General features: G+C 44.4%; 1 protein-coding gene across 1 annotated transcript in view; it reads left to right on the top strand.

Moving 5' to 3' along the window:
• The first annotated feature begins 1,555 nt into the window (after window positions 1-1,555).
• Window positions 1,556-13,792, top strand: part of ulk2 (unc-51 like autophagy activating kinase 2) — a 39,271-nt gene continuing 27,034 nt past the window's right edge. Inside the window, exons 1-3 of the mRNA XM_069724946.1 lie at window positions 1,556-2,162; window positions 5,940-6,032; window positions 6,203-6,244. Coding sequence (XP_069581047.1) covers window positions 2,073-2,162; window positions 5,940-6,032; window positions 6,203-6,244 — 225 coding nt within the window. The 5' untranslated portion in view covers window positions 1,556-2,072. The remainder of the gene's footprint in view (window positions 2,163-5,939; window positions 6,033-6,202; window positions 6,245-13,792) is intronic.

Genomic DNA, 13,792 nt, shown 5'->3' with positions numbered 1-13,792 from the left:
CATACTAGAGGTAAATAAAAAATAATACATATATATATATATATAATAAATAAAAAGTTCAGCGGTTCAGACAATTAAAAAGTTTATACATTGAGAGTATTTCGGGCTTTTGGGTTGTTAGGGTGTTGAATAGTTTGTGTTTTTTGTAACATTTGATATATAAAAAAATCTGAATAGAAGTTTTCTGTTAGAAAATGATCAAAAGATTGATGATGTGGTTCTTCATTTTCTTCGGCCAGCTGACATCATTAAAGCCAAAAAGTACATCTTTGTACGGCGAAAGAAAAAATAACAGAAATGTTCCAATAAATATAACATTGATATACCCAAATATAACCGTATCAGGACCGATCCGGATCTCGTAATTATGAGTCAAGATATCAGTTTCTGTGGCTGCGGGACTTTCTATGTGCTTTTATTTTTGTTTTCAGCTTTTTGCATGATTACAGCCACTCAAAGTCCACTTTACTCACAAAGAACTACTTTCTTATCCGACTTCTAACCACTTTAAGTTTGATAGCGGAGCTTGTGAATAAGCGGTTTACAGAGTCGCCATCTTGCCCCCCTCCCCACCTCCAACATCATCTCGGGACATTTAAAGCATATAGTAGTAAATATCATGTTAAATGACGTCATATAAACCATACGTAATACAACACACATGTTACTTTCATGTTCAACGTTACCCAGAATGCATTTGGATCATGTTTTTAATGGAAACTACAGTCTTTCTCAGGATGTGGAGATTTGGATATACTTTGCATTTATTATTCAAAATATCTTTAACAGTGACAAAAACATGTGTTATTGTTTGTGTTAATTTCTTAGATAATACGTCTAAGCAGGTCTCAAAGCGTCGTTAGACGGACTAACCCGCGCGGCGGAAGGAAGGTGTTCGGCGGCCTCCGCGGCCTGCAGCCTATAAACCCGGACCCGGAACTACCTGTCAGCATTGTTTGGGTCGGCGGTGCGGCACGAGGACCTGCCGGCAGCGGTGACGTCACAGCTGATCTGTAATCTAAAACTGCTCCGTTTCCACCAGCAGGTGAAGCAGGTGAAGCAGGTGAACGTGTGGCGGATCAACGCGGAAGGAGACGCGGTGGAGGAGGTCGTTCGTCGGCTGTCCTGTCGGACCGGACGACGGAGGAAACAACGGAGGGTGTTTTTTATTTCTCACGGATGAGATTGACGCTCACCGGGGAGACATCTGTGTTTCCAGCAGGACAGAGACGTCTGGTGGACAGGAAGAGGACACAGGAAACGGACCAACGTCTTCAGATAAACAACAACAAACAACCCTGTGTTGACATTTGTGCTGCATCCTTCAGACGTGTGAAGCTAACGCTGACGAGCTCGCGGATGTTTGCTGGATTTCCACCGGCTGCCTCTCCGACCGGTTAACCGACCGGCTGCCTCTCCGACCGGTTAACCGACCGGCTGCCTCTCCGACCGGTTAACCGACCGGCTGTCTCTCCGACCGGTTAACCGACCGGCTGCCTCTCCGACCGGTTAACCGACCGGCTGTCTCTCCGACCGGTTAACCGACGGCCGGTGGTTCGTGGCATGTTTGCAGGGACTCAGGATGGGCAGCAGCTGTGAGCTCCGTGCGGCCGCTGGGTTCGGTCACTGTCGGGCTAACAGATAGCTCGGTGTCTGCAGCTACTCCAGTCTTTGGTGGTCATGTCCACCCGGCTCGGCATCATGTAGACTGTCCCTCGGAACCGGTTCGGAGACTGGGGACGCACTCTGTGTTAGTGGACTGCAGCTATCCAACTGGGTCACAGACCGACAGCTCAGGATTGTTGGGAGCCATGCTCCGACCCGTCTGCTCTGTGTGACAACACAAACATCCTGACCCGCTCGGAGGGCACGTGAATGCATCATGTCCTGGCTGCATCTCTTATTTATGCAACAAGGCACCGAGCAGCCTGTCAAGACCTAATCCTGCAGACTGAGAGGCATCGGGACCAATTGGGTTCTTGTTTTTTATAAAGAGGACAGCAGCATTTAAAGGCTGTCCATCACCTGGACCAGCAGCTGTCCATCACCTGGACCAGCAGCTGTCCATCACTATGGAGACGGTGGGAGACTTTGAGTACAGCAGGAAAGACCTGGTTGGACACGGAGCCTTTGCTGTGGTGTTCAAAGGAAGACACAGGAAGGTAAATACACGGCCTGCAATCACCCCCCCCCCTCAGCTTCATTTATAAATCTGGGTCAGTCAGTGGAGAAAGCACTGGTGCTGCAGCATATGTGGGCCGTCACAGTTAATATTTCTACTCTTATGTGACAGCACATCTGTATCCTAACTGATGTAATGCATCGTCATGCACCGGCAGGTGGTTTCAGGGTCGTTTCATCAGCCTGAGGTCAGTTATATAAGTGTGTTTGTGTCGTTTAGTTCATTGATGAAACGGATGAGTCAGGTAGTGAATGATTTGCTGACGTACTGAGGTGGGAGGGAAGAGGATGATGGGGTGCAGTGTTTTTCCTCAGCCATTTTTAAGGATACAAGCCCTCCTTATGCAAGAGCTGCACAGGGTTCCCTCTCACCGAGGCCCGGAGACACTTAGATTCACAATGTAGGGCTCAGACATGGAGTTAAATCCTTTACATTTGACCCGGTTGTGGTTTTTCTATCACAGAAGGAGGACAGGACGGAGGGGGGGGGTTGGTGTTGTACATGTGACAGAGATGCAGGAGATGACATCATGTTTATCCCGTTGCTGCTGGTGTGAAACAGACAGTCCTTAATTCCTCAATGAGAGCTGCCTGAGAGCATCCGGCCGGCCCGGGCCGGGCCCAGAGAGTCCATAGACAGCTCAGAGCCTCAAACTGAAATTAATGGAGAGACCTACAAACTATCACCTGCTCATCACTGGAAACTCTGTGTGTGTGTGTGTGTGTGTGTGTGTGTGTGTGTGTGTGTGTGTGTGTGTGTGTGTGTGTGTGTGTGTGTGTGTGTGTGTGTGTGTGTGTGTGTGTGTGTGTGTGTGTGTGTGTAGCCCTCCACTGCTCACATGCCTCCCTGTCATGTTAAAACAGAGCATGCATGTGATCTGTGTATTTTCAGTTTAAGGCCTATTTAAAGGATCGGACTGGAAGGTTACAGCTGATGGACTGCAGCAGTGTTGCATGCTACATCTTTAATATGCAGTTATACAACGGCTCTTCACACACAACATCGTCAGCTAATTTGTTTTGCCATAATGTTTGACTTTAAGTAATTTACTAAAATGCAACAAATGTCAAATAAGATGTAATTTTATGTCCAATCACTTCTACTGTGTGTCCCAAAAATCTGTTTTCATACATTACAGTCTGTAAAAACATATTTAACTTTACGACTTTGGGAAAGACGAGTTTCAGCAGTGACGTTCTGGTCGTTCTCATTTTCCAGTGACTGCAACATGTTCAGTGTGAATAACCCGGGACAAAATAAGTTCTGTCCCAACTGAAAGTTTAAGGCTGTTGAAGCCCGACGTCCTGCTCAGCTTCATAGTCAGACACCATCAGTTCAAACATGCTGATTGGTCACAACGCCTGAACACTTCTTCAATCTGGTTTAAAGTTCCTCTCCAGTGAAAGTTTTGAACTCGTGGTGTTGTTTTTTTATCTGCTTAAAGACGACCATTTGTGTTGTGGACCTGCAGTGAGAGTCTGACGGTGTAAAAACAGATTCCGGGCTTCATACATCAAAACCTGCCAAAGTTTAGAGTTACATCTCAGTCACATTAAAGCAACGAGGACATTATTTTGCGTGAAATAACTTGTGTGTCACCGTGGTGAACAAAAACCAGTTGTTAAGGTTCAATTTAATACCAGGAGAGGAACTTTACATACTTTTATTTAGATATGTGATAGTGAAATATGCTGATACAGACATGTTAAACACATAGAAATCAGATGTTGGTTGTTGACATGGTTATCTTGTCCCATGATCACATGACTGCAAATATGAAGCACTTTGTGAAATAAGAATGATTGAGGTCATAACGATGAAGTACAGAATAGATTATCTCCAGATAAGAGAAAAGTTTGGTTCTTTGTGCTGACCTTCATGTTTGAAGGTGTGTTTGGTCCCAGAAACAAATCTTTCCACACGTACAGGTTAAAAATAATGTGAAATAATGAGATAAACTAAATGAATTTGTGTCGGGCACATCATCAGATCTCATATTTTCAACCTACTTTCTTAAAATAAAAATGTGAGCGACTGAATCAGATGGAAAGATGTACATCCACTCTAACATGTTTTGAGCACACTACACAATACCTGATCTTTTTAAATGACCTTAATCTATGCTCGTCCCTCTGTTGCTTACACGTCTATAATCAGCTGTGATTCATAAGTGAGATCAGGCGTTATTGTGGAAAATGACAGCATGCTGCTGTCCTTTGCAGCGTGACTCTGTTACTGCTGACTCAGCATTATGTGACACAAGACGTCACCTTCTCCACCTGCAGATAACAATTATATTCATGAGCTGTTTGGTCTTTGAAAAGTCCGAAAATGTAAAAAAATGTTGAGCATGTTTCCCAAACAACCGAGCTGCTAACTCAAATGTCTCGTTGTGTCCCGATCAATCATGGATGGACAGAAAATATTCACATTTAAGAAGTGTGTAATCTCATTCAATAAAAAATGACTCCCGATGATGCCTTGAACAGAGAAACAGCTGATTAGTGCTCTGTCGGTCATCCGATTGATGAATTGAGTAATTTGCTGCAGCTCTCTCCTCCGGCATCCCTCGACGGGGCAGCGGGCCACGGTTTGTTCCTCCTGGGTGAGCGTAGTCACACTCGGCTGGGCAGGCTGTCTGTGAGCCGGGATGCATGCAGCTCAGTTGGCTGTGTATTGCTGCGTATTAAACACACACACGGACTCCTGTCACACATCAGTGTCACCAGTGTGCTGGATCCTCTGGCAGGCTGCACCGCGGACCAGGAACATCTCCTATTAACCTACATTCACATGGAAAGCACGTCTTTTTGCCCACAGAGTGGACTTCCTCGGCTTCCTGTCTGTCTTGAGCGTGCATATTTCATTGGTTCATGCTGTCAGTGTGTTTTTTTTTCTTCTTCTCAAGAGCCCAGAAACAGTCCGGTTCTGTCCGGGGTTTTTTCCGTGTGCTCAGCTGGGTGTTTGTGTGTGCAGCACATGTCCTGAGAGCCTTGGAGTCTTTTTATACTCGCTCCAGGAGCTCATCTGGAAACATAATCTCAGACCGGGGGGAGAAAATAGGTCCCTCTCCTCTCTATTAGCGTGAGTAGGCTGGCGCTGGTTCTAGTTGTCATCTGAGTGCCTCGTCATTCAGCGGGTCACTCAGCGCACCGGGCCGTCGGGAACCCGAGTGACCCGGTGTCATTGGGGCGGATAAACTTTCCTCCGTCCTTTTCGCCAGCTCTTCTCAGAGATGTCGACAATGCAGTTTAGTTTTAAATCTATATTCTGTTTGGTTTAATTTTAATGTCACATTGTGCACAAGTATCACTACAGTAGGATCAAAATCTTATTTTATGATATTGATTTGCATCATTTCTCTGGTTTCAGCTCCTCTAGTGGGAGTGAGCATGATGAAGCTTTCTGTTTGAATGTGAACATGTCACCTGGGAACATGATTATTAAACTGCAGCCCAGTTCCAAACAAAGACCACCTCTGCTAACATGAGCTCATACTGAAAACACCACATATACCAGTTCACTGAACACGAGATGAGACCAGGATGTGGGTGGGCAGCTCACCATGTCTCCTGAGAGAAAGCAGCCTGTCTGCTCTCCTTGAACTGACTGCAGCCCCTCCAGTGGCGGTTGAATGTCAGCGGAGAAAATGAAGTAAAGCAGCACCTTCACAGGAAATAGATGGAGTCTGATTCAGAAAGCTTTTACAGGAACATCCTGATTTAATTGTCATGTAATGTGTTCTCTTGTTGTGCAGAAGACAGATTGGGAGGTGGCCATTAAGAGCATTAATAAGAAGAACCTGTCCAAGTCCCAGATCCTTCTTGGCAAAGAAATCAAAATCCTGAAGGTAAGTATGCGACTTGATGGCCTCCAGCTGATCCTCTCAGTGTACTTAAAGAATGATGAGACGTTGTGAATCAGAGACGAGCCCCGATGTCCCTGATAGAAATATCAATGACAGCGATCCCGTTAACCTTCCTGCTAACGCCTCTTGTTTTTCTGCTGCTTTTCACGCAGGAGCTGCAGCATGAAAACATCGTGGCGCTTTACGATGTCCAGGTAAGACGTGAATCTTTTTCTAGGATTGTACTTTGTGTCTCTGGCTGTTGTTTGCTGTCTGGTTCTTGTGGTGTTCGACAGGACGACCCCGTCTATCGATCAGTGTTAGAAAAACTTCATCCACAAATCTCTTGCCTCTGCCAGGAGGATCAATACAGCTCTTTGGTTGGTGCTTTAAATCTATCGCTGAGTAAGAATACCTTGTGTCTGATTCAGGGTCAAACTACATCCCATGTTTCATCAGCTGTGCAGCTTCTACACACCTGCTCAGTCCAGATGTTCAACCTGGCTGTGCAGCAGCAGCAGTTGGACCCCTTGAAGTGTTAAATTGTCCATCAATAAAAGCTTTGTGAGCGCAGTGACCCCCCCCCCCCCAAAAAAAAAAAAAAATAAAAAAAAAATCCACAACACCACAGCAGTAGTTCATCACTTTATTTTAGATTTGGGGCCAATATCAGGAAGTGAAAAACATCTTGTTCTGATGCCTCAGCAGATATTCTTCATATTTATACTACATATAAAGTATATATAAACACACATTGTTTGCAATAATCCCTCAAGTGTGGCTATCAGACACCCAGGCATCATTTTCTGCTTTATATTTTGTAAACACATTTTATTTTTAATATCAGCCAACGTATAGGCTGATACCGACATGTGAGTGGCAGGTCGTTATGGGCTGATTGATTGCCATGTTTGATGGGCTCTGATTGGAGCAGAGCAGCAGTCTGGTAAACATCAGCTGTCTGGATGTTTTCTCCTCAACGGGTATCCGAGTTGTTTCGATCAATTTAGAAAACATCAGATATGGTCTGCTCTACTTGTAGCGTGCCAGATGTTTGCCTTCATATTCATACATAGAGTAAGGATGTGTATATATATCAGTTATTACTTTCATTGTGTGCTGCAGGAAGTTGGTCTGGGTTATTACACACAGATGAAGTTCTTTGAAGCTGATTTCAAGCAGAACAGCTGGTGGTTAAAATACAGGAAGTTTCATCTCTGCAGGCATCGACAGGACGGCTGAACTCATCTCAGCTCAGCTGGACGGATTTAAGAAGATTCACAGGTTTTATTTACAGAAAGAGAAACATCAACGTTACAGTGGATACGGTGCAGCCGTTAACTGCTGTTTATATTCACTAACTCTGAGTCTAGCATACTGACACACAGTACTCCATCAGTTCTCTGTAATACTCTGTCAGTACTTTGTAAATACTTCGTCAGTACTCCGCCAGTACTCCATCAGTTCTCTGTAAGTACTCCGTCAGTGCTCTTTAATTCTCCATCAGTTCTCTGTAATACTCCATCAGTTCTCTGTAATACTCCATCAGTGCTCTGTCAGTGCTCTGTAATACTCTGTCAGTGCTCTGTCAGTACTCTGTCAGTACTCTGTCAGTACTCTGTCAGTAGTCTGTCAGTGCTCTGTCAGTACTCTGTCAGTAGTCTGTCAGTACTCCGTTGGTTCTCTTTAATACTCTGTCAGTACTCCGTCAGTAGTTGCTGGTGTTCGGAGGTTTCCACACAGCGATGCTCCTTCCTGACTCCTGGTGGGCGTTGTGAGAGGTTGTGAGAGGTTCTGACTGTTTATGCGGTGGCTCTCATCCACACAGCTTAAACACATGTTTGTAGGCTTTTAAATAAAACCTGTACAGCACAGAGAATCTTTGAATAGCTGCTACCATGAATACATGATTGGATTTACATCGTCTCTTATAGCGAGAAAATAGCAGCTATTAATAATCTGAATAAGTGTCTTTTTTAAATTGCTCTTGGCTTCAGTTACAGAAGTCCATCACAGTAAATATGTCCTCATGTCCAGAACAGCAGCGTGGATGTGAGGCAGCTTCCAGTGAGGCGAGAAGAAGAGAGCGAGGCAGAAGCATGTGAAGTGATGATGAAGCACTTCCCACATGGTAGCGCTACTTCCTGTGTTTGCGTAAGCCTCCCTCTGGGACCCGGCCGATCGGCCCGGCTACCCTTCCCCTCCTCCACTCCTCCATCGGCCCGGCTGATGCAAGAACCTCTTCCACAAGCAAACGGCTGCAGAGCCCCGGCTGCAGAGCCAGGAGGCAGGAGGCAGGAGGCAGGAGGCAGCATCCAGCAGGACAGGAAACTTCAGGCAGTGACGAGACGTAAAGCCACATCCTGGATGTTATAATGGTTATCATAAGAACGGTTTCATGAGCTCCATGTTTAATAACATCAACGGTTGTGAATGCTGCATTGAGGTCAGGAGGATAAGAGAAAAAATAACCTTTAAGAAGATGCTTATTTAAGCAATATTACACTCAAGGGTGCGTTTTAACGTCAGTATTGGTACGACAGTTCACTGGTGGGTGTAAGCATCACTGAAGAGCCAGTCATCACGTTAAAACACACCCTCCAGTGTAATATAGAGATCATACAACATTATACAGCCAACTACATAAAATATATAATCTACATGTGTTCATACTGTGGAACAATTCATTCAAATTATAAAACTTTTTGTTAGTGCGATCTCCGTTTCCATGGCAACACATGGAGTATGACTAACAACTGGAAAAACAATCAGTCGTGTCAGTAGACTCTTATGTAACGTACTCCATGTTTACTACTCCAGGAAGTAGTCGGACCCTTAGCAACCACCCTAGCAACAGAGAGGATTTCTAGTCTCCAACTGAATAAATACAGAACATAGAAACACTAAACTGATCAGCTAGCTCAGTCTGGTTGGAACAAAGATATCTGATGAACAAAGATATCTGGTGAACACCGATATCTGATGAACAAAGATATCTGAAGGACAAAGATATCTGGTGAACAAAGATATCTGATGATGAACAAAGATATCTGGTGAACAAAGATATCTGATGAACAAAGATATCTGATGAACAAAGATATCTGATGAACAAAGATATCCATGTTCTCATGTGTTTTTAACATTTTAGCTCCGTGTCATGTGTTCAAACCAAACCGGTCCAGCTAGCCTCCACTAGGACTGTAAGTGTGTGACTATCCGTGGTGTTACGGTACGGGTGCTCGGAGCGACCAAAAAGGACCAAAAGAGACCCGACTTCACCAAATGGGTCATTTAATAGAACTATAACAAGTAGAAACTACATTATATTACATATTATATGAAACTCAGTTCTAATTCTATGTTCCCATTGAGGAGGTGGAGGGATATTTGTAGTGATGAGCAGGATGTGATGTCATGATGATATGTTCCAGATGTTCAGTTGACCAATCAGATCTCTGGGGCGGAGCTACTGGTTGAATAATGTTAGTTATTTCTACACCTAACAAAACCTGAGTTAACTGGCTTTATAAGAAAAGCTGGACTGAATCAGGCCGTGATTTGTTTAAGGTGATGCAGATTGTAATGAACCTATATGACGTCCTGCCACTGGAAGGAAACTGAACTGAGTTTCCAAATAGTTTATGTTATCATGCTGAAACGGACCGTTTAAATTAACAATTTGACATTTGCTTTTTTTTTTTTTTGGGGGGGGGGGGGGGGGCTGAGAGATAGATTAATGTCACTGTTATATTTCTTCATTCAATCACCAAAAACGAGGGAAACGGTGAGCCGGCTCCACTCAGACACTGTAACAAAACCCGCCTGCCAGCACGTCTGAAGCTCACTGACTGAAAGGTAATAGATCAGCTGATCTACAGCTGATTCACTGTTTACTGCTCGTTGGCTGCAGGAAGAAGCTTCATGTTGGAAAGAAAAGCATTGATCTTTTGTCCGACTCTGAAGGACAGCGAGTTCGTGTGAATCTTCCTTTAATGCATAAAGACACAAATAAAAGCCTCGTCATCAGGGTTGTATTATATCTGTAATCTATTGAAGCTGTTTTGATGTTTATTAGACTCCAGGTTGATTATTTGCTCTGAATGCTTTTGTTGGTCAACTTTTACATCAACACTCTGTACTCTGGGACAAATGATGCAGAGAAATGTAGGAATCAGCAGTGGACTTCGTGTTGGTCCTGTCGGCCAACCTTCAGCGGAGGAGCATTGCGACAGAGAGCCTGCTGCTGTGTTTGTCTCCAGGCTTTTTCAGTCCCACTTGGTCGGTTGTGTGGTTTGATTCGGTGGTTCGTCTCTCGTCTGCTTCCCGTCACCGCTGCCTCTTTTGTCTGTGACGCTCGCTGAGCTGAGCACACTGTCGCTGTGTCTCCTCCTCCCAGCTGCCTCCTCTCCCCTCCCGGCAGCGTTGGGCTGTGTTGGTAGTCAGTGTTATGGTGTCCATTTCCTGTGTTGGTGACTATCAATAGAGTCTGGGTGTTGCAGCCTTTGGTAACACGGCTGACATTTTTATTTTCCTCTTTGACCGTTTCTGGGTTTTTATTCGTTCGTTGTACGTAGCTCACTTTATCATTCTTCTTGCTTCTGGCTGCATCCCAGCTTCATCAGCTGTTGTTGTTGGAAGCACGTGTTGTATGAATGGCTTCACCGAACAGAACAGGAAGTGTAACCGGAGCTCTCTTGTGCAACTGTAGAGTCACGCTGGAGCCTGCAGCGTGCATCACTGCCTGCTGCTGTCACTTTTAGACGTTTCCTGTGTAGATAACTGGCCATTAAACATATCCAACATTTGAACAGACATGAAACTCTGTTTTTATTCAGAAAAAGTGAGTAGTGAAATTTAAGACCCAGATTTACCAGAAGTCAGCCGGCATTCAGATGTGATGATGGTGACCCACAGACCTGGTCCTCCTGACCTGTGTACTGTAGACGCCTTCGGTGGTTCCTGATGGACCCGCTGACAGGTGACGATCTCTGAGTGATAGGAGCCTCATTAAAGGTGGTGATGGTGACCTTCAGATAAGCACAGCGCTGCAGTGGTTCACATCTGATTCAAATATTACTAAACATAAATAATACTGCAGCATAGTCCTGTTTGGACATAAACATAATTCTACTTTTTTTTCTTTTTTTTCCTTGATTTATTATGATAAAGTACAGTTATAATTTAGATCTTGTAGGCTCTGGTCACACCCGTCACCTCACATCCAACACATACAGAACATTTATAGCCCAACTAGTAGTCCTGGTCAGTAATATCTCAACAAATTTAAGATGATAACTTGGTACAGACGTTCTCATGAATGTGCCCTCGGAATGAGTTGTAATTAATTTGATCCCCTGACCTCATCTAAAGCCATGATCAGGACTAAATGTCATCACAATGTCATGACCAACCACCTGTAACCCTCACAGAAAAATCATGAGTTTTCCATGTTTTCCCGATGGGATGCATGTGATCACAAGTATGACGCATGTTTACCACATGTTGCAACCACAGACTGGATAGAAAAGAGTTCGTAGCTTCAGGTCTGAAAAATGAGGCAGAAGTGTCTTCAGCTGCAATACCAGCGAGTGCCACTAGAGGTCGGCTCCAAAAAGCCTCCGGCTCCATAGACTCCCATTCAACTTCTCTCATCAAATCCAAAGTGAATAAAATGTGTCCATCAGTTCTCTCGGTGTTGTTAGCTAAAGTCACTCCTTCTTCTTAGTTTTCTGGAGGTCCATCTGAAAATAATCCCTCATTCATTAGAAAAGAAGATTCAAGAAGACCTGTTTTTGGGGGCGTGTCTGTTTGATTGACAGGCCTGTGGTGCAGTCAGGTTACAGCTATCGGTGGGTGGGACGTAGCATCGTCAGGTTTCCGATCAGATCGGTCAGATCCACCGCTGGCTCCTCCCCCAGCTCGTCCAAATATGGTCACTTTCTGCTCCAAAAATATGTGGAAAACTTTTCACATGGGAATCTACATGGACTTCTCACATTACACCATGAAATGTTCCAAAACCAAATGTTTCCCATACAGGTTTCACATGTGCACAATCACGTGTCATGTGCTCACATGTGATCACAAGTTTTTGCACATGGCTTTTCTGTGAGGGAAAACTAATCTCATCCTGTCAGTCAGAATTTTCACAGATTTGTTATTTATAATGATTAAATGTCCAAGTGAAGTTTACTGTTTCCCTGTAGACATCAGCTGTGAAATGTCCTGCCTTCATAACATGTCTCTTTCGTAACAGCGATAGCCACACATGAGGCATCATTCATATATAAAGAATATCAGCCATTATATCAATATGGGAATATTTGGACTCCCTCATACTGATATCTGTGTCGGGCCTTTCCACAGTAGCTGGCTGTGTTTGTGTCTATAGCAGCACCATATAGACTAACACCATTGTGCTGCTCTGAATAAACACGGAGCAGAAGTGCTTATGTCCCTTTGTATGTTTGATTTGGGTTCACAATGAAGGTGTTCATTCACCCTGCCACTCTCCTGCCATACTACTTCAGCACTTCTCCTGTTAGAGCTGAATGCTCAAAAGGAAACGGTCAGAAAAGATTTTCACTCGACGTAGACTTTCAAATCTGTCCTGTTGAATGGAGCTGGACTTCAAACAAAAGGCAAAATAGTAATGATAATCAGTGTCGCTGTGCATTGACTGAAGACTGCAGGACTGGATGTGGGAGTCGGTGCAGCCCTGCCATGCGCTGTAGTTTGGGCTGCTGGGTGTAAGCCGGCTGCTTTTAGTGACGGCCTGAAGCCTCCAGCTGAGCCGTCCTTCTTCATGGAGCTGTTGCTGTTAAGCAAGTTGCAGCCGTGAGGGAGACGGCTCTAATTATACGGTGTCCCGTGTCAGGGCTCCCCTCCAGCACTGATGCTGCACAGCACACAGTCACAATCTTGACCCACTGCAAAGTATGTTTTCACAGGTTTCTGTTTAGATTCTTTGTGAACCGGCGACACCAACAGGAGCTGATCCAAAAATCACAAACATTACATTCGTGTGAGGTATAAATTCCCTCCGACCGACCGTCTCCCTTTAAATCCTCATCAGTCAGCTCACACTGCTGATACTAAGGCTGCTGGGACTTCTTATATTCAGCATTTACAGTTGGTAAGGTTACTTTCAACTCTCACACACGCTCCACTAAAGGTCCACATACCAGCCTTTTCTGGGTTTTCCTACCATAGCTCTTGGCTGTCAGCAGTCTTGGGAAGACACTCTGTGACTACGATGCAAATTTAAGGACAGTGAGATGTGGTTGAAAGCTAGTAAGTATGTGAAATGTTCCCAGGAGTCATAACGTAAGTAGATGAAATAATCCAAAAACGTCATTTTGATTTTAATTAAAGTTTTTGACGGGACACAGTTATTTGAGAAATTTATTTTCAACTCGAGGCGCCTTTGGATCGTCTTCTAGATCGCTTTGTGATCTCCACCAGCATATTAACTTCTTCTGGAGCTTTTAGCTGCATCTCATGGTCTTCATCAGCTAGTTACAGTCATGTCTGTCCACTGAGGAAGATGATGGTGATGATGCAGCTGAAAGCTTCAGAGAGTAGATGTTTAAAGGAAGGGGCACTTTGAAGGTGATGTACAGTATGAAGCATAATTCACTCTTATCAACCATAGAAAAAAAAGATCCATAGAGAGTGTGGTGAGCAGGAACGTTGGTGGAAAGGTAAACAGGAAGAGAGGAAGGAGGTTTGTTTATGAAGTGTTCTGGTTTGTGAGCCAATCT

Source organism: Brachyistius frenatus, unplaced genomic scaffold (assembly GCF_029030835.1).
Source record: "Brachyistius frenatus isolate BFR_SWC_R1_liver_20210118 unplaced genomic scaffold, ASM2903083v1 Contig_402, whole genome shotgun sequence".
In the NCBI taxonomy this organism is placed as follows: domain Eukaryota; kingdom Metazoa; phylum Chordata; class Actinopteri; family Embiotocidae; genus Brachyistius; species Brachyistius frenatus.
The sequence above is the reverse complement of the archived record's forward strand: the minus strand, read 5'-3'. Positions and strand labels throughout refer to the sequence as shown.